At 46.1% G+C, this 21,992-nt stretch overlaps 1 protein-coding gene and 1 non-coding gene across 2 annotated transcripts in view; both read right to left on the bottom strand.

Annotated features, from left to right (window-relative positions):
- Window positions 1–206: 206 nt before the first annotated feature.
- On the bottom strand, window positions 207–326 carry LOC134946889 (U5 spliceosomal RNA). Its single transcript, XR_010182462.1, has one exon. It is a non-coding gene; the product is annotated as a U5 spliceosomal RNA (small nuclear RNA).
- A 4,170-nt stretch (window positions 327–4,496) lies between these two features.
- The window catches only part of JPT2 (Jupiter microtubule associated homolog 2), a 117,580-nt gene continuing 100,084 nt past the window's right edge, over window positions 4,497–21,992 (bottom strand). Inside the window, exons 3-5 of the mRNA XM_063934636.1 lie at window positions 12,682–12,824; window positions 8,586–8,634; window positions 4,497–6,572 (exon numbers count right to left, since the gene is read on the bottom strand). Coding sequence (XP_063790706.1) covers window positions 6,397–6,572; window positions 8,586–8,634; window positions 12,682–12,824 — 368 coding nt within the window. The 3' untranslated portion in view covers window positions 4,497–6,396. The remainder of the gene's footprint in view (window positions 6,573–8,585; window positions 8,635–12,681; window positions 12,825–21,992) is intronic.

Genomic DNA, 21,992 nt, shown 5'->3' with positions numbered 1-21,992 from the left:
TTAATGTCCAGTTTTGAAGATCCAAATGCTGACGGGTGAGATCATCTGTCTAACAGATGTCCACTCACGGATTGATCTCTTGACATTTTCACATAATGGCGTTCTGAGCCATTGAAGATTTGAGTTACCTGCCGCATTGCCATGCGGCTTCTTGGTTCTCACTGGTTGTTGTGTATGCAACTGCCGTTGCTTCGTTTGACTGCTTAAGGCCAGCGTGAGCCAGGCATGAAAAAACAAAATTACATGAAACTCACGGTCGTTTCTCTCCACGAAAATCTTTAGTAAAAAGCGAAAGATTTATTCGTTCTGAAGAGAAACCAGAGTCTATCCCTGGTCAGACTGAAAGTGAATCATTTATTGCATTGTAAAATGCACAGAGTTCTAGGACATTTATCGACAGCAATCTGTCGTGTTTTAGAACCTTTGCGTTGATTTTAACTACAAATCCTGACTCTCTGTGACTGTCGTCCAGAGTATATGCACCCTTGTCCCTCTGTGGGTACGCGAGTGAAGGGTGGCGAACTAAATTGAAAACACATCTTTATTCTTAATAGATGAATACACCAATGTACCGCTAGTGTGCGTGTACTTTTGTTCTTGCTGGTGTAGTAGGTAAAAGTATTTGATTTACCGTATTCATAATGTTACCTAGGAATTGACATCGTTTAGACAGACTTAGATGCGATTGTTTTCGAACTTGATCTGCTACCGCAGTATACCTTAGTAGCGCAAGCTAGAGGAACTTTGTTGATACATAGTTTTTATGTGAGATGAGCTATCATCCCAACATCACTTTGGTAAATACCGGGAGCGATAAGCAACGGTAGAAATGAAATGGTTAATGGTGATGAAGAAACCGGACTGGGTAAATACGCATTGTGAAGATCAAATGCAATTATACAATTTTGTGGCTCCAATAAGCAAAAACTAACTGCAGAAAATCCATTTTCTAACTGTAGTAAATGACTTGCTGATTGATATTGCAACGGAGCTGTTTGGTTTTGCCCAAACAGAGGAGAATAAGTAACTCTGACTGTGTTGGCGTACTATTGCCTGGTTTATAACCCAGCAAAGACTAAATGACAACCTGCCAAACCGTTCGACAGAAGCAGTTTTGTACTCTAAGCTGTAAATAGCTGAGACATATATGAGTTGAAGTCCTGAAACCTCGCAAATGTAACATGAAAAGACGCGCTTCCACAATTGTAAAAGAGGTCATCAAACCACTGGCTTGCTGACTGTAACGTCATGTCGTTACAAAGCGTGACTGTTTCGTATAAAGGTATAAAACGCCGTTACAAGTATACTGTATGCGCTAATGGCTGAATATCCTAAAGGGATAAAATGCCGTTACCAGTATATCAAATGTAGGAGCAAACAAGCTCTGGCCTTGTCGCGCTTAACTAGCGACCATGAAAATAACCGGCGTTAGCAGAAGCTTTACAGATATACTCTGCAGCTTCTTTTAACAGTGATCGGCATGGTTTCATACATAGATTCTAGTGACCCAATGGGGTTTTTATAATGTTTGACAGAAACGCATATACCAATGGCGGATCGCGTCCTTTTGGAAACGATTATGTATGGTTGTCCAAAACCCCGCACTATCTGCGTGCTGGACTAATGTACCCTTCTCACTCGTAGTTATCTGTGTGAGATTTGACATAGAATCGTGCCTTAAATTATAAGACCAGTGAAATAAACACTCTGGTACCCAAAGGAAAATTGGCCCTTCGGAAAGACTGTCTTTTGTTAGCGCTGGCGGAGTCATTCCGAGACTCCGATTACCGCTGTTTTAATTTGAATTGCCAATGTTAACAATTTTAGTCTGCACTAGAGCCTTATCCGCTATGTAGACAGACATCATAATAGGCAACAACCAGACACTTGCACGACTTAATAAAGTTATTATATGGCATATATATCTATATATATATGTTATTGCTGAACAGCATATTTATTAGGAAACTAAAATGTTCTTTATGTGAAAAGCAGTTCACATGGGCATGAAACCCGAACCAAATTCCTACCAACACCCCTGCGCCTTCTGGTGGCTTAAAGATGTAGGGCAGGAATGTTCTAGAATAATCCTGAACTAAAAATTCCCACTAACACCCCTGCGCCTCCTTGTGGAGCAGAGGTGTATGGGCGGAATGTTCTGGAATTATAAGCTGGAAAAACAGCAATGATTAAAATGGCCCTCATGCCATGCTTTCACAGAAAATCACAGTACAGGTTACCTGCTGCAGTGTTAATATAGGCTGAACAGCCTATTATACAGTTATTATAGGCTTAATAGCCTATTATACAGTGATAACACAGGTGTAGGATACAGTAAAATACATGCATTTAGTTAGCCTTCATTAATATGAACACTGCCTGCAGTGCTATTATCTTACAGCCTTAACAGAAAATATGGTTAAACCTGCAATAGGCTATGCCAGTGATAGCCTATTGCCAGCCAAAGCCTCATATATATATTATATATATCAAATGTGCTTAAACATATAATCACAGGTCATACTGATATCATGCCAGCAAAAAGCTTCATTATATATCATCTATATAAAAATGTGCTGAAACATATATAATATACATAGTCTACAGTGTTATAACCCATGACACTGTTTACAACGCTGCGCTGCTTGTGAGGTAGCTGAGCAGCCTATTTAGTAACCCATGCAGCCTTTTGCTGCTGCTATGGCCATTACTTCCCCTCCCCCCCCCCCCCTGCATCCCCATGTTACCTGCAACGTACGGGGATCGGGTGCAGGGAGCAGGAGAGCGCTGTATATAGCGTCCGGGGATCGAGTGCAGGGAGCAGGAGAGCGCTGTATATAGCCGGGAACCGTCCGGAAGAGCGGGCAGCGCCTTCCTACAACAGTACACAGTCCTGTGTCCGGCATCAGCGGCGTGCGGTGTTCCTGGCAGAGCGGGCGGCTTTGTTATCACACGGAGCCCTTCCCCTGTCTCGGCGGCGCCTCTGTAGTGGTGCCGGGCAATCAGCGCTGTGAGAGCGGCCGGCGTCTGAGTGACGTGCGGCCGCTCTGCGCGTAGTTCAGTGGGCCCTCAGCGGCGGCTTCAGCGGCGGCTCCAGCACACTTTACACACAGCAGGGCGGCAGCGTGAGCTGACCGCCCTAACATACCTTGTTCCATGTGACGGCTTTTCTCCTGGCTGTGACGGGGCTTCTCTCTGCAAGCTCCGTTTCAGCCTCCAGCTTCACATGTTGGCTGTCACTGGGCTTCTCTCTGCAAGCTCTGTTTCAGCCTCCAGCTTCCTTTCAGCTCTCTGTCTCATCCTGGCTGTGACGGAGCTTCTTCCTGTAAGCTCCGTTCAGTTTGCAGGAGACAGTGGCTGCCTGTGGCTGTGAGGGTGCTCTTTGTGAGGACCGACACGCCATGCGCTGCCTTATAGCGCCTGTGGCTGTGAGGGTGCTCTTTGTGAGGACCGACACGCCATACGCTGCCTTGCAGCGGCACCATCCCGGACCCATGTTTTTCAGAAACTGGGTGGGAAGTGTAAAAATTAAAAAGAAAAAGAAAAAATCTTCTGAAATGTGGGCTCATTCCCACAAGCCGATGTTCATCTGTGAGCACCGAAAAAACACTGGCAAAGTACACTGAGGTACTTGGGGATATGGAGGGGGGAGAGTCCTAAATTTGAATATTCAGTGCCTTTGTTCGGCTACGCCCGTCCATATCCCAAGAGTACTCCAGTGACCCCTAGTGGATGATAAAGAAAAATGGGTTATTAATCATTCAGTCATGGAGCAGAGTTTCACGAATACCTCAGCAATAACACCAATGGGGGGTAATTATGAAATCTAATGGTGCTACCCAAAAACAAAAAAATACAAAATTCAGTTTGCAAAATAAGAACATAGTGGCTATACCCCAGACAAGTTTTTTTGCAGTGGGATTTTCATAGTTTCCTAATTCTTTATTATTAACATTTATTTATATGGCGCCACAGCGCCTAAACAAAGTACATAAACAAACGGGCAAAACAAGAAAACAGTGCCTTACAGACAATGTAGTACATTGTATATGAACATTACTGCCGACATGCAAAAATAAGCATCAGGGTGACAGAAACAAGAGAGTTATGTGCTATTGTAGGGCGTATGGAATACAAAATAGTATAAGTAAGGGAAGGAAAAGCATGAGGAGAGCGAGAGAGAGGGCCCTGCTGTTTATAGCTTACAGTCTCAAAGGAGATGAGCATACAGGGGTGACACAGATGTGTCAGACAGTGAGCATGGAACAGAGGGTTAGGAGAAGACAACTGGGTTTGATGAAGAAGTGGGTCTTGAGAACCTGTTTGAAGTTTTGTAGAGAATTCCGGAGACAGGAGGAGGTAGGCAGGAGCCTAGTGAAAAGGGCAGACACTTGGAAAACTGCCATGAATGGAGTGCATGTGATCCTATTATGTTATTTTAGGTAATGTTATACAGGAAAGTTTTTCCCCCCCCTAAATAAAGTTACTTAAAACCATTAAATGTTGCATTTCTTTTTATTTCTTAAACTTGACATTTTACACAAGCCAAAGTCATTAACAAAATACATTGTTTATTAAGAGATGCATTAAGGAAACAGTATAAATGGCATCGATTTGATAATGCAAAAAGAGATGAAGCCTGCTGCAAAACCTCATAACGGCAGGACCTGTACATTCAGTATATAGAAAAGAAAGATAAAACCCTATACCAGCCCAGGGAGTCTAAGGCCTCAAACTGAACAGATGTGTACCGGCTGCAACAGCTAGGTGGTGCTGTATGTTATGTCTTGGAAAGGGCTGGTTTGTATTATTGGTATAGAAATTCCAGCGTAACAACTGAACCAATGTTTGCTCTTTTTAGAAACATCTACAACCACATTATGTGAGGCATTGATCCGAACAGCCAAATCACATCCTTGTAACAATCTCTACTGCCCCACAATGTTGTTATACTTTAAGTGCTGAAGTCAAACAATCCTGCTTGCTTAAGTCATTTTACAAAAATCCCCCTTTAAAAGTGAAATTAAATAAGGGATATCATTTTTAAAGAGCATATGCATAGGTTTTATAATAAATAATTTTTGCTGGAAAAAGTAAAAAAAAAAAAAAAACCCCCATGACTCCCTATCCTAGCACCATTGCAGCTTTACTGGCTGTACTGTGACGCCATCAGACTGTATAAGGACTCCTTAAATAGCACTATCTTGCAAGAAAACATACATTTACTCATGGAGGTGTTTCAGCATTTCCCTGTACTGGTGCAGAGAACAAGTGAGGTGTCAGACCAGTCCAAAACTGGCTATATACATTCTAGTCTCCCACAATGTCTACATTTACTACAACATCAAACTCCGACAGACACAGCTTCAAATTTCTAAAAACAGAATTGCTAGCAAAAGTGGCACCTTAATATTGGCATTTAAAGTAATCGCTATGATTACCATGTGCAAATGGCCAAGCTCCAGTTTCCTGCCAAGTGGTGATACGCGCTCAGATCTGGAATCGCACACAAGATTGTGATTTCCTTTCAAAAGACAATATTTTAACCAAAGAATGATTCATTGTACAGTCTCAAAAACCATTTACCTCAAACCTACACAGTGCAGGCGGCCATTTTGTGGTTTGAACCAATATTCACTGGGACAGCGAGAGTTCCCTGAGGCATGAGCTATAGGATAACTCAGTCACTGCCACTACTAGACACTTCTGCATTCTCATTTAGATTGGTCAAGCCCACAAAATGGCTGCCTTCACAAAGTACACTTTAATGTCAGTCATCATAGATTCCCCAACACCCAGGCATCACTTGGGTATAATTTAGCAAAATTAAGAACCAGTCATGTTTTGCCATCAGAAACTTTGAGATCTTCGATTTATATCTGTGGTCACTGAGTGCTTGTGTTGTTGGGAGATCCTCAAGGAGTATTAATGCAGAGCCAACAAAATGGCTGTCCACACTACGTATCAGTAAGAGATCACTGACAATAAGGGAGAGGGAGGGGGAGGAGGAGGGGGGGGGGGGGGAGGAAGGGGGAGGGAGAGGAGGGAGGGGATTCAGAAAGCTTCTGTAATTCTCCTAAAACAATACACCGCCACAGGACTGGATAACACTATGCGTCATGGAAAAAAACAACAAAAAACAAACAGTTGCGTAATCTTCGCCTGTTTGCAGCCATAACAAGGGTCCCACAGTACAACGCTGAGCTACAGTGTGGATTGCTGAAAGAAACTACCGTATAATTTGAAGGAGCTTTCATTTGGTGGCAAGTATGTCTGCATTTGGAATTGGTATTTTAGACTGCTAATGGACCCTTCAAGCCCTCTCGTGATCTAATAGAGGTACAATGCGATCGACATGTGTAGGGTCATCCTGTTAACTCCGTTACACCCCGGCAGTTAATAGAAGGTGACGCTGGATTTGCCGCCTGGCGGGTTCAGAACTCTGTTGTGAGACCGTGGCCTCGGTCCGAGGTGTGGCTCGTGTGCAGCGAGGGCCGGGTCCGGCACCACAACACGCTCTTTGGCAACGGGCGTCTTTACTTCCGGTTTTGGAGCAGGCGGGTCAACTTTTACTGCAAGAGCATTGACAAAAAAAACCTAGCTGTTATTCGAGCATAGGAAGAACCATCACTAGGCCGTTGCCAAACACACAGCACAATAAGATGATACAGCTAGACACAAATACATAGTTTTGATACATTCAGGGAGTCACAGCAGAAAACATTAATGTTTTATAACCAACAGATGGTAATTTATTTTTTTTTACCTAATTTTCAAGAAGCTGCTATGTAACACGGAAAAGTTATTGTTACCATATGTGCAGCATGCAATGGCGCTGAGACCGTAAGATGTGGGGATATACTGAGTGAACCAAAGTGGTTTGGAATACAGTACATTTATTACAATAAAAATATATGGACATGCATGAACAATTAATGGGTTAAAAAATTAAAAACATTTGGACAAATAAAGTACATCATGAGTGCAGCTTGGACTGGGAGACAGTGTCTTTATCAAAAGTGCTCGTGCAATGAGATGGTAATGAATCTCTCACCATCTGTTGGCCCCGCGGTGGGCTAGCTTTAAGAAAAGCAATGCTGGTCCGGCGCTGATATAGCCCGGCACCACCGCATGGGGCAGTAATCAGCTTTTGGATCCTTTACCACGAAGTCACCGCTCCTTTGTCCAGTCCTCAATCCAGATACTAGTATCTGGATTGAGGACTGGACAAAGGAGCGGTGACTTCGTGGTAAAGGATCCAAAAGCTGATTACTGCCCCATGCGGTGGTGCCGGGCTATACAGATGGTGAGAGATTCATTACCATCTCATTGCACGAGCACTTTTGATAAAGACACTGTCTCCCAGTCCAAGCTGCACTCATGATGTACTTTATTTGTCCAAATGTTTTTAATTTTTTAACCCATTAATTGTTCATGCATGTCCATATATTTTTATTGTAATAAATGTACTGTATTCCAAACCACTTTGGTTCACTCAGTATATCCCCACATCTTACGGTCTCAGCGCCATTGCATGCTGCACATTGTTGTCATTTTTCAAATTTATAGGGATTTGTGTGTTTATCCCCCCCGATGCAGTAACAAGGCTGCTTAGTCTGTTTTTATTGCGCAACTCTTGTCAGTGTACACCCATTTTTCTGTCATTGTTACCATATGTGGAAGAATAACTACTCCATACTCTATACTGATAAAGTTCACAAAATGAGTTCTGGGCCTGATTTCTTCACAAAATAGATCTACAGGTCTGGAGCATATAAAATGGCTGCCTCAAATAGTGCCCTTGGTGTGCTCTTTCTGAGCAGGTCCAGCTATTATAGACTGGATATATATTCACCTATTACAGCACACAGTCTGATTACATAACGCTACAGGTCTTATAGGGCCCTGGATATGTGCCCTATAGAGAGAAAGTTTCACCAATGATGCTTTTATTAAGCTTCTACTCATGCAACACACTGCCGATTACTGCAGCAAATGTAAAATATGGGAGAAAGGACCTGTAAGTCTTCAACATAAATATGTAAATTCTCACCAACTTACATTAACAAGGAAAGGACAAAGCATACAGAAAAGAGAAAATGCAGATGCACACTAAGTACTAACACTGCTAATCAGAACAATTATAATTAACTCTAATTTAACATGGAGTGAAATTGAGGTTCTTAGCATAATTTTGGCCAAACATGGGTTCATCTACCACGACCAGGTGACTTGATCAGGTGGGTCCCTAACATTTTTAAGTTAAGTCCAGCGCGTGAGACTTAACCTTAGGCATGTTGGGGACCCACCTGATTGCAGTAGGTGGGCCCATATTATTGGCAAAAACCTCGATTTTACTCCATGTTAAACTACATTTAATTATTATTGTTCTGATTAACAGTGTTCTTAGTACTTTGAGTGTGCACCTGCATTTTCTTTCTTCTTTGTGGTGCTACAAGTCCAAGCATTGTAGCGCCTCTTATGTTTAGCAGTGCAGCCCCCCAGAACAAAGCAGAGCGATTGTATGCCCTAAACAACCCAATGACACTTACATGTGTGCTAGTCAAGAGGCAAGTGGTACCTACCTGGGGTTGCTGTTTTTGTAACTTCTGGTTCTTTTAGAGTGATGTTATCCTGCAAAATACAAGGAATCAACATTTTGTAAGTGAAGGGGGGGAGGGAGAGAATCAACAAGTGCAAAAGGTTCTAACAGTCACGCATGTGGCTATGGATGGAAAATGCACTTGGTCTACTCACTACTCATAATAGGATTTTAAATTACCTACTGGTAAATAAGTTTCTCGTAGTCCGAAGAGGATACTGGAGTCCACATTAGTACCATGGGGTATAGACGGGTCTACTAGGAGCCTTGGGCACTTTAAGAAATCAATAGTGTGCACTGGCTCCTCCCTCTATGCCCCTCCTACCAGACTCAGTCTGGAAACTGCCCAAGGAGACTGACATATCCTGAGGAAGGATGTAACAGAACAGTGGTGAGATTCGAACCAGCACACACAACCAAGAGGAAAGCCATGCTAACCAAACTTGAACAGGAACAGCAACAGCTGAACTAAAAACATTACTTAACGAAGTAACAGTGCAGGAAGAACGAAGCACTGGGCGGGCACCCAGTAACCTCTACGGACTAGGAGAAAACGATTTACCGTAGGTAATTAAAATCCTATTTTCTCTTATGTCCTAGAGGATACTGGGGTCCACATTAGTACCATGGGGATGTACCAAAGCACCCAAATCAGGTGGGAGAGTGCTGAGGTTCCTGCAGAACTGATGAACCAAACTGAAGGTCCTCAGAGGCCAAAGTATCGAACTTTTAGAACTTAGCAAACGTGTTCGTACCCGACCAAGTAGCTGCTCGGCAGAGCTGTAAAGCCAAGACACCCCAAGAAGCCGCCCAGGAAGAACCCACCTACCTAGCAGAGTGGGCCTGTACTTTAAGAACCAGCAATTCTGCCATAGAATAAGCCTGCTGGATAGTAAGTCTGATCCAGCAAGCAATAGACTGCTTTGAAGTAGGACACCCAATTTTCTTGGGATCATAGAGAACAAACAGCGAGTCAGATTTTCTGTGACGAGCTGTCCGCTTCACGTAGATGTTCAAAGCCCTCACAACATCCAAGGACTTTGAGGTAGCAGAGGTGTCAGTAAGCACCGTAACCACAATAGGTTGGTTGATATGAAACGCAGATACCACCTTAGGAAGAAATTGCTGACGAGTTCCGAGTTCAGGGCTATCTTCATGAAAAATCAAATAGGGGCTTTTCTGAGACAACGCCCCCAGTTTCGACATACGCCTTGCCGAAGCTAAGGCCAACAGTGTAACAGTCTTCCCTGTAAGAAACTTTGTCAACCTTCTGTAAAGGCGCAAACCATTCCGATTGTAGAAACTGCAACACCACGTTAAGATCCCAAGGTGCCGTGGGAGGCACAAAGGGCGGCTGGATGTGCAGAACACCCTTCAAGAACGTCTGAACTTCAGGGAGGGAAGCCAATTGTTTCTGGAAGAAAATGGATAAGGCCGAAATCTCGACTTTCAAGGAGCTCAAACGTAGGCCCACATCCACACCTGATTGTAGAAAAAGGAGAAAACGTCCTCCACTGCTAGAAATTTCCTGTTTTCACACCACAAGACATTTTTTCCCAAATACAGTGGTAATGTTTAGACGTTACCCCTTTCCTGGCTTGGATTAAGGTTGGAATAACCTTGTCCGGAATGCCTTTCCGGGCTAGATTCTGACGCTCAACTTCTATGCAGTCTAACGTAGCAGTGGTAAGTCTTAATAGACGAAGGGCCCCTGTTGCAGAAAATCCTCTCGAAGAGGTAGAGGCTACGGGTCCTGTAGGAGCATCTCCAGTAGATCTGCGTACCAGGCCCTTCTTGGCCAAGCCAGAGAAATGATAATTTGGTTGAACCTTTTCCCTTTTTATTCTTTGGCTCAAAGGAAGAGGTGGAAACACGTAAACCATCTGGTAGACCCATGGAGTCACCAGAGCGTCCACCACCACTGCTTGTGGGTCCCTCGGCCTGGAACAATACTGCTTTAGCTTCTTGTTGACACAAGAGGCCATCAGTGGAGTTCCCCACCGACGTGTTAAGGACTCGATCACCTGTGGGTGAAGGCCCCACTCTCCTGGGTGGAGGAAGAGTCTGCTGAGGAAGTCCCCTTCCCAGTTGTTTACTCCCGGAATAAAGATTGCAGACAGCGCCACCGCGTGTCTTTTTGGCACGGCAGTGGTGCGTGCGTTGAGCAAGCCAATTTCCTTTACGGCCTCCACCATAAAGTTAGCAGAGTCTTGAATATGCTGTAGGAGTAAAATTATCTTCCCCCTGGGTAAGGAATCTAATCAGTCAGTCAATTAGCAATGCCCTTCGTGATCCAAGCACAAGCAATAGTGGGTCTCTGGGCCACCCCAGCAGCAGTGTATAAAGATTTGAGAGTGGTCTCAATCTTGCCGTCAGCTGTGTCCTTTAAGGATGCGGCCCCAGGAATAGGTAAGACTATCTTACGCGACAACCTAGACACCGATGGGTCCACAATCAACGGGTTTTCCCATTTCTTTATATCTTCCAGAGGAAAGGGAAAGGATGTAATTAATCTTTTAAGGATCTGAAACTTTTTGTCAGGATTAGCCCAAGTTTGTTCAAACAGGGCATTCAATTCCTTTGATGCAGGAAAAGTTGCTGAGGATTTCTTTTTTTACATTAAAATAAGATTTCTCCTCTACCTCCGCCACCCTGTCAGGAATGTACAGGACATTTCTGATAGAAGCTATCAGGGCCTGTATTCCCTGTGACAGGACAGCATCCCCCTCACTCGCATCCACCTCACCCTCCTCTGGGTCTGATGTATCGTCATCAGTATCAGCCTGCATGAGCTGGGCCAGAGTACGCTTTTGTGGGCAAATGGTGGGAGCCTGAGACACTGATATGGAAACTGAATCTCTATTCATCAGGTCCATCCATAGACTGTCTTAAGAATTGCGCATCTTTCTCAGTATGGGATAATTTAGTAGAAATACTGGATATCATCCCTTTAATGGAATCTAACCATGGGGGTTCAGCCCCACTAGCACAAGAATGTGCACTATCCTAAGTACAGGGTAGTGAGTCTCCGGGAGAGGACAGGCACTCTGCTGTGCAGGAAACAGTCCCTGGACATGGTAACATGAAGGGACACACACAGAAGGTGAAAACACAGGTTTAACCCACACAGAGCCCGCAGGGAGACACAGAAAATGGAGCCAGCCACACAGGGCCCTTGTAGCCAAGTAAAAAACAAAAACAAAAAAACTCAGCTGGGTCACCACACTAATAGGGGTTAGTACACTACAACACCCCCCCCCCCCCCCCCTTCTAAGACCCCCTGGTACCGCTGAGGAGCCGCGGAGTCTTTGTGGAGGAGCTGTGGTTCCTGTCAGTGTAAGCTGCAGAGGGAAAATGGTGCTGGTGAGCTGCTGGATCCGCTCATAGTGAAGCCCCGCCCCCGTAATGGCACGCAGCTTCCCTTTTTTTTTATTTTTATACTGGCCTGAGGTATTAGTGTGCATAACAGAGGGTTAAAACCAGTTAGGTCTGTTGGCCAGTGTGGGTAATCATTGGTGGCTCAGCGCGCCCCTCACAGCGGGACACAATTTTGTGTATATCCTCCTGAGCCCCCTGTTTTTCTCTATAAGACAGACCTTATTAATGTGTTCGACACAGCATATGGTTCTGAAAACTGTGCTAGAACCTGGGTCGCATTCATTTGTAAAATGAAAGCAAGGCTGTCCACTATTAGTTACACACATTTTTATAGCAGTCACAATACTTACAACTTTCCTACTCGTTTCTAGGGGATCAGTAGGTTATCCCAGCGGTCAGGATACAGATGCCAGGAACCAGACATCCAGAATCCCGGAAGAGCTGGCGGGCTCGCCACGCTTTGAGCCCAATGGCGACTATTTCCCCTTGGGTGGTTGCGTGGACCACCACCCAAGTGGGAATACCGGGCTTAGGTCAGGATTCCAACTGCCAACATTTCCCCAGCTGTCGGGATTCAAGCGTCGGTATAGCCAGTAATTTAACCACATACCATTTCTAGGCATACATTGGGGGTTTCCTACAATACCCATTACAGAGGGACCCTTAGAATGAAGGGAAATGATACAGTAATTAGGGGATACCTTAGGTTTATTTGGATGTGCCTTGGGGCTCGTTGGCATCTGTCCTTCACCAAAAATGTTATTGCCCTTTCCTCCTGATGGGTTCTGCCGTGGAGCTGCATGTACTGGGCCTGGGTCCTGGAATATACCACTCGTCTTCCCACCTATGGAAACAGACCATAAACACAAGTCAGGAAGAGCTCCTTCCTATTCAATAACATATTGCATTTTCCCATCATTCAGAAAGTCACAAGCCCCCTGAACAAAGCAACTACAGACACTTTTTAAACAATTTGACAGATAAAAAAAAATACAAACAAGAAAAGCAAAAACAATAAAACATAACACTGTCAGTCTGCGTGGTCTCGTTCATTAAACAAAATACTCAGTACTCCTTTTACAAAAGGTGTACACTCCAATATTCATCACTGGAAATCAGACTGCGGCTGGCTGTAGATACACTTCAGCCACGTAAGACAATTGGGGGGTGTGGGGGTAGTCATTACGTGCAAAAATATATATCTACATATCTTACCACTTCACCCCACAGCCAGCTCTAATGATAGACGTTATGAACCAGCGGAGTGAGGAGAATCTAGCCATTTAGCCTGGATAGACAAGTATTTTTTCTCTGCCTTTCTGGCTAGGTACACAAATTTCTCATGCAAGACTTTTTTTTTTTTTTTTTAACCAAGGAGATCCAAGATTGAGGGGGTCGGGGTTTCTTTAGCTAGTCAGAGCCTGGCAATACAAACCTTAGCAAGTGCACACGTTAATAAGATATCGCCTATTCGGTGCATCAAGTACCTCTTCATCAATAGCCGATAATGTACAAGCCATGGGTGTGAAAGCATCCCTCAGAATACCAGTATTTACTATAGGGTTAATTATACTATCCCAAAATAGAACCAGTTGGGAACATGACCACAACAAGTGCCAGAAGCTTCCCTTGGGGGCACATTTAGGACAGATCAGGGTATTAGTATCCCCTATACGGCACAGCCATTCTGGTGTGATCTAGATCCTATGGAGTATAAAACATTGAATTTGTTGATACCTAACTGTTGTAGTTGGAGGAGCGCGGGATACCTAAAGCGGTTTCTTAAGTCCGATTCATTTAATTCTAAGCAAGGGCAGACTATTTTATTACCAGTTATTTATATAGCGCACACATATTCCGCAGCGCTTTATAGAGAATATTTGGCTACTCACATCAGTCCCTACCCCAGTGGAGCTTACAATCTATATTCCCTACCACATGTACACACACATTTAGGGTTAATTTTGTTGGGAGCCAATTCACCTACCAGTATATTTTTGGAGTGTGGGAGATAACCAGAGCACCCGGAGGAAACCCACGCAAGCACGGGGAGAATATACAAACTCAACACAGTTAGGGCCATGGTGGGAATTGAACCCAAGACCTCAGTGCTGTGAGGCAGTAATGCTAACCATTACACCGTCCGTGCTGCCTATCATAGTGCCATTTGAATGGTTAAGTAAATACCGGAAACCAAATGACAGTTTGTTCTATCTTGCAGCATTCATTTAACTGGAGAGTCACTAAACACTGGAGGAGCCTCAATAAATTGTGCATTAATAGCATGTCTCAGTTGGAGATATCTGTAGAAAAGAGTTTGGCACAGAGAAATCCAGCTGGAGCTCCTGAGACGATTTGAAGACGCCTCCATTATATAAATTCCCAAGTGTATGAATACTCCATCGACCCCAGGTTTCTCTAACTTGCAGGTAGAGAGCTCCAGGAGCCCATATGCATTATTTAAAAGGGGAATTGGGATCCCATCCCTGACCATGCATCACAATATGTGTTGACTTCCAAATACAAAATTGCTTGTTTGATTATAGGGACTTTAGACAAGTTAACGTTCCCACAAAGCAGTACCTGCAATAGATTCAGACCCGGGAGGACCTGCGCCAGCATCTGACAGTGCAAGGTTGAGGAATCAGACACATTCAGCCAGTCCCAGAGGTGTGCTAGCTGGGCAGCATAGTAACTACAGACACTTTTGCAGACCATTATGTTTCAGTCCCCTAAGGAGTTAAACATCTTTAGGATTGCACCTTACTGCTCGGCTATTGGTAGATAACCCTGCCCCTCTCTCCCTCTATCATTCCACAGGCTGAAATCCATCTACAGACAGTATATGGATCTGTCCCCACTTTATGGCTCCCATGATATCTGCACATCTGGTCAGTTCCCTGCCTGCATTACATCCAACCACATGTCCATACACCGGAGGCAATAGGATGCAATGTTTGTGACATACATGGCACACACCAATGTCAATGAGAAATGTACTGCATCACCACTCACCGCTCACACATTGCCGGTTGCCCCGTCAGTCACCAACAAGCTGCAAGCATGACTCCGGTAATGCTGCAAATTGTGTCAGGTAAAACGTACTCCACTTATTTAACCTGACAGCAACCCGATAGTGGGAATTATTATACACAATACCAAACAGATAACACTGTAGATACATCATTCCACATGCAGGGGACTAATCACACAGTGTATGACACATGCACTGGGAACAAGTCCATCTTCCCTAGCGGCGCAAGACCAAGTTTCGGATAGCCCTTCCAATCCCCAGCTGTCTGCGGCACAGCCATCCCTTCACCACCGGGAAGCCACACACTGAGGGATACCAAACCTGACCTCTTAGCACAGCGCGCCTGTGGCCGACAGTAACCCAGGCCACCAGTGGTTATCCTTGTTTTTTGCTTGACCTACAATTGACAGCATGCCAGTCTTGCAGAATCACAAGGAGAGGCAGCTTCAAGTATACAGCATCCCTCTGTCACGGGAGCCTAAAGTCAGACAACAACATTGGGGGCGACTCAATTGTTTTTTTCCCCCAAATGGGTTTTTTCCCCCCTGTTTGCAACGCACCCAAATAGACCGGGTTTATCCGCAGAAGCAGCTAACCAGTCTACACTAATGGGCACGACACAAAATGTGCTGTTTGGGCAGCTAAACTGGCGACTTCACACATAGCCAGCTTGTCACCTCAGAAGACTGAGAGTTGAAATGATTCCCCGCCAACCCACTCCAGCTATTTGAGCCTGAACAGAGCAACAATTGAATTGCTCCACACAGCGCCATTTAGTGGCAGCTGCAGAGAAAAGCAATTGAATTCCCCCCATTTAATGTGCTCTGTATGCAGGGAACGGATAGACTTTACCAGTGAGTACATGTGGAGGCTTCTGACAGCTTGGAAGACAAAGCCGAGGCCTTATCATAAGGGATGTGCAGTAACATTAACCTAGTACAGGAGAACAGCATCTGCAGTAATATGTACTACTTCCCCAGAGCCACACCTAACATACAGGATTAAGCGCGACAGAAGACCCTTCTCATGTTACTACACAGGCTAGTCCAGTCAAGTCTTCCTCACAGATCATTCAGCACGGTCATTTATCCAATTTGTTCTGAGACAGGAGTGTCATTCATCTGCATTCATACCAGGAAGCACCTTTATATAAGCCCTGTAGCCCTGCTGCATCTACTGTATGAGGTGGCTTCCTAAGGCATTGAATTATATCCAGAAATAGCCAGCTTGCTAAAGGTGGGGATCATTATATAACTAAAAATACGATCATAGCTAATAAACAAAACCCCCAAATGTACAGTCATGTAATGGGCCCTATACACTGGCAGATAAAATGCACGATCTGAACATTCTCGTTCATTAAATGCAGTGCTATGGAGCCGGGTGATGAGGGGGGGTGGGGGAGGGAGAAGTGAAGAAACTTCACTCACCCCCGCCGCCGGATTGCCAGTCGGCCGTATCCACCATCGGGCAGCTCGGCGGTGGATTGGTAAGTGTGTAGGGCCCATAAGTCTGGGTTTACACAAACTGCTGACACTCATGGAATTGTACTGCCCCTAGTTTTACCTGCTGCTTCATATAACGCAGACACAGAAAAAAAAAAAATAAGAATTTACTTACCGGTAATTCTATTTCTCGTAGTCCGTAGTGGATGCTGGGAACTCCGTAAGGACCATGGGGAATAGACGGGCTCCACAGGAGACTGGGCACTCTAAAGAAAAGATTAGGTACTATCTGGTGTGCACTAGCTCCTCCCTCTATGCCCCTCCCCCAGACCTCAGTTAGGGAAACTGTGCCCGGAAGAGCGGACATTACAAAGAAAGGATTTTTGGAATCCAGGGTAAGACTCATACCAGCCACACCGTACAACTTGTGATAACCTTACCCAGTTAACAGTATGAACAACTGAGCCTCACTCAACGGATGGCTCATAACAATAACCCTTATTTAAGCAATAACTATATACACGTATTGCAGAAAGTCCGCACTTGGGACGGGCGCCCAGCATCCACTACGGACTACGAGAAATAGAATTACCGGTGAGTAAATTCTTATTTTCTCTGACGTCCTAGTGGATGCTGGGAACTCCATAAGTACCATGGGGATTATAACAAAGCTCCCAAACGGGCGGGAGAGTGCGGATGACTCTGCAGCACCGAATGAGAAAACACAAGGTCCTCCTCAGCCAGGGTATCAAACTTGTAGAACTTTGCAAAGGTGTTTGAACCCGACCAAGTAGCCGCTCGGCAAAGCTGTAAAGCAGAGACCCCTCGGGCAGCCGCCCAAGTAGAGCCCACCTTCCTTGTGGAATGGGCTTTTACTGATTTTGGATGCGGCAATCCAGTTGCAGAATGAGCCAGCTGAATCGTGCTACAGATCCAGCGAGCAATAGTTTGCTTTGATATATTTGCAAAGCCCTGACTACGTCCAGCAACTTGGAGTCCTCCAAGTCCCGAGTAGCCACAGGCACCACAATAGGTTGGTTCAAATGAAACGATGATACCACCTTTAGGAGAAATTGGGGACGAGTCCTCAATTCTGCCCTGTCCATATGGAAGATCAGATATGGGCTTTTACATGACAAAGCCGCCAATTCCGACACACGCCTAGCCGATGCTAAGGCCAACAGCATGACCACTTTCCACGCGAGATACTTTAGTTCCACGGTCTTAAGTGGCTCAAACCAGTGGGATTTCAGGAAATCCAACACAACGTTAAGATCCCAGGGTGCCACTGGTGGCACAAAAGGGGGCTGAATATGCAGCACTCCCTTAACAAACGTCTGAACCTCAGGCAGTGAAGCCAGTTCTTTTTGAAAGAAAATGGATAGGGCCGAAATCTGGACCTTTATGGACCCCAATTTTAGGCCCATAGTCACCCCTGACTGTAGGAAGTGCAGGAATCAACCCAGCTGGAATTCCTCTGTAGGGGCCGTCCTGGCCTCACACCAAGCAACATATTTTCGCCATATACGGTGATAATGCTTTGCTGTCACGTCCTTCCTAGCCTTTATCAGCGTAGGAATAACTTCATCCGGAATGCCTTTTTCCGCTAGGATCCGGCGTTCAACCGCCATGCCGTCAAACGCAGCCGCGGTAAGTCTTGGAACAGACAGGGCCCATGTTGCAGCAGGTCCTGTCTGAGAGGCAGAGGCCATGGGTCCTCTGTGCGCATTTCTTGCAGTTCCGGGTACCAAGTCCTTCTTGGCCAATCCGGAACAATGAGTATTGTTCTTATTCCTCTCTTTCTTACTATTCTCAGTACCCTGGGTATGAGAGGAAGAGGAGGAAACACATATACCGACTGGTACACCCACGGTGTCACTAGGGCGTCCACAGCTATCGCCTGAGGGTCCCGTGACCTGGCGCAATATCTTTCTAGCTTTTTGATGAGGCGGGACGCCATCATGTCCACCTGTGGCAGTTCCCATCGCTTTGCAATCTGTGTGAAGACTTCTTGATGAAGTCCCCACTCTCCCGGGTGGAGGTCGTGTCTGCTGAGGAAGTCTGCTTCCCAGTTGTCCACTCCCGGAATGAACACTGCTGACAGTGCTTGCACGTGATTCTCCGCCCACCGAAGAATCTTGGTGGCTTCCGCCATTGCCATCCTGCTTCTTGTGCCGCCCTGGCGGTTTACATGGGCGACCGCCGTGATGTTGTCTGACTGAATCAGCACTGGCCGGTTTCGAAGCAGGGGCTCTGCTTGACTCAGGGCGTTGTAAATGGCCCTTAGTTCCAATATATTTATGTGTAAAGAAGTCTCCAGACTTGACCACAGCCCTTGGAAGTTTCTTCCCTGAGTGACTGCCCCCCATCCTCGGAGGCTTGCATCCGTGGTCACCAGGACCCAGTACTGTATGCCGAACCTGCGGCCCTCGAGAAGGTGAGCACTCTGCAGCCACTACAGAATAGACACCCTGGCCCTTGGGGACAGGGTGATCAGCCGATGCATCTGGAGATGCGATCCGGACCACTTGTCCAACAGATCCCACTGAAAGATCCTTGCATGGAACCTGCCGAAGGGAATGGCTTCGTATGAAGCCACCATCTTTCCCAGGACTCGCGTGCAGTGATGCACCGATACCTGTTTTGGTTTCAGGAGGTCCCTGACCAGAGATGCTAATTCCTGGGCCTTCTCCACCGGGAGAAACACCTTCTTCTGTTCTGTGTCCAGAATCATGCCCAGGAAAAGCAGACGCGTCGTAGGAATCAGCTGCGACTTTGGAACATTCAGAATCCAGCCGTGCTGTTGCAACACTTCCTGAGAGAGTGCTACGCTGATCAACAACTGCTCCCTGGACCTCGCCTTTATGAGGAGATCGTCCAAGTACGGGATAACTATAACTCCCTTCTTCCGAAGGAGTATCATCATTTCGGCCATTACCTTGGTAAATATCCTCGGTGCCGTGGACAGGCCAAACGGCAACGTCTGGAACTGGTAATGACAGTCCTGTACCACAAACCTGAGGTACTCCTGGTGAAGTGGATAAATGGGGACATGCAAGTAAGCATCCTTGATGTCCAGCGACACCATAAAATCCCCCTCTTCCAGGCTTGCAATAACCGCTCTGAGCGATTCCATTTTGAACTTGAATTTCTTTATATAAGTGTTCAAGGATTTTAAACTCAGAATGGGTCTCATCGAACCGTCCGGTTTCGGTACCACAAACATTGTGGAATAGTAACCCCTTCCCTGTTGAAGGAGCGGGACACTGATAATCACTTGCTGGAGGTACAGCTTGTGAATTGCCGCCAGTACTACCTCCCTTTCCATGGGGGAAGCTGGCAAGGCTGATTTGAGGTAACGGCGGGGGGGAGTCGCTTCGAATTCCAGCTTGTATCCCTGAGATACAATTTGTACAGCCCAGAGATCCACCTGTGAGCGAACCCACTGGTTGCTGAAGTTTCGGAGACGCGTCCCCACCGCACCTGGCTCCGCCTGTGGAGCCCCAACGTCATGCGGTGGACTTAGTGGAAGCAGGGGAGGACTTTTGTTCCTGGGAACTGGCTGCATGGTGCAGCTTCTTACCTCTACCCCTGCCTCTGGCAAGAAAGGATGCGCCCCTGACCCTCTTGCCTTTCTGAGAACGAAAGGACTGCATTTGATAATACGGTGCTTTCTTAGGCTGTGAGGAAACCTGAGGCAAGAAAATCGACTTTCCAGCTGTCGCTGTGGACACGAGGTCCGATAGACCGTTCCCAAACAATTCCTCACCCTTATAAGGCAAAACCTCCATGTGTTTTTTAGAATCAGCATCTCCTGTCCATTGCAGAGTCCATAAGACCCTCCTGGCAGAAATGGACATAGCATTAATTCTAGAGCCCAGCAGGCAAATGTCCCTCTGAGCATCCCGCATATATAAGACGTCTTTTATATGGCCCAGGGTTAGCAAAACAGTATCCCTGTCGAGGGAATCTATGTCGTCTGACAGAGTATCTGTCCATGCTGCTACAGCACTACACATCCAGGCTGAAGCAATAGCAGGTCTCAGTAGAGTAACAGAGTGTGTATACACTGACTTCAGGATAGCTTCCTGCTTTCTATCCGCAGGCTCCTTTAGGGCGGCCGTATCCTGTGACGGCAGGGCCACCTTTATAGATAAGCGTGTCAGCGCCTTGTCCACCCTAGGGGATGTTTCCCAACGTAACCTGTCCGTTGGCGGGAAAGGGTACGCCATCAGTAACCTCTTCGAAATCACTAGTTTCTTATCAGGGGAACTCCACGCTTCTTCACATAATTCATTTAATTCATCAGATGGGGGAAAAGTCACTGGCTGCTTTTTCTCCCCAAACATATAAACCCTCTTGGTATTAACAGGGTTAATCTCAGAAATGTGTAATACATCTTTCATTGCAATAATCATGTATCGGATGGCCTTGGTCATTTTAGACTGTAAATGTGCCTCATCATCGTCGACACTTGAGTCGGACTCCGTGTCGACATCTGTGTCAACCATCTGAGATAGAGGGCGTTTATGAGCCCCTGACGGTTTCTGAGTCGCCTGGGCAGGCGCGGGCTGAGACCCCGGCTGTCCCAAGGCTGCAGCGTCATCAAACCTTTTATGTAAGGAGCTTACATTGTCGTTTAAGACCTTCCACATATCCATCCAATCAGGTGTCGGCCCCGACGGGGGCGACACCACACTTATCTGCCCTTGCTCCGCCTCCACGTAACCCTCCTCATCCAACATGTCGACACAGCCGTACCGACACACCGCACACACACAGGGAATGCTCAGACTGAGTTGAGGACAGGACCCCACAAAGTCCTTTGGGGAGACAGAGACAGTATGCCAGCACACACCACAGCGCTATATAACACAGGGATTTTCACTTATAATAAGTGATTACCCAATAGCTGCCTTATAGGTTTTATTTGCGCCTAAATTTATGTGCCCCCCCTCTCTTTTTTACCCTTCTTGTACCTGGATACTGCAGGGGAGAGCCTGGGGAGCTGCTTCCAGCGGAGCTGTGAAGAGAAAATGGCGCTGGTGTGCTGAGGAAGAAGGCCCCGCCCCCTCAGTGGCGGGCTTCTGTCCCGCTTTCTGTGTAAAAAAATGGCGGGGTTTTTTACATATATACAGTGCCAGACTGTATATATGTATTTTTATTGCCAAAAGGTACTTCAATTGCTGCCCCCCAGTGCCCTGCACCCTACAGTGACCGGAGTGTGTAAGTGTGCTGGGAGCAATGGCGCACAGCTGCGGTGCTGTGCGCTACCTTAAATTTAGACAGGAGTCTTCTGCCGCCGATTTCGTCGTCTTCCAGCTTCTGTTCTTCTGGCTCTGCGAGGGGGACGGCGGCACGGCTCCGGGAACGGACGATCGAGGACAGGTGCCTGTGTTCGAACCCTCTGGAGCTAATGGTGTCCAGTAGCCTAATAAGCACAAGCTAGCTGCAAGCAGGTAGGTTTGCTTCTCTCCCCTTAGTCCCACGTAGCAGTGAGTCTGTTGCCAGCAGAAGCTCACTGAAAATAAAA

This window comes from Pseudophryne corroboree, chromosome 7, assembly GCF_028390025.1.
Source record: "Pseudophryne corroboree isolate aPseCor3 chromosome 7, aPseCor3.hap2, whole genome shotgun sequence".
Classification (NCBI taxonomy): Eukaryota; Metazoa; Chordata; class Amphibia; order Anura; family Myobatrachidae; genus Pseudophryne; species Pseudophryne corroboree.
The sequence above is the reverse complement of the archived record's forward strand: the minus strand, read 5'-3'. Positions and strand labels throughout refer to the sequence as shown.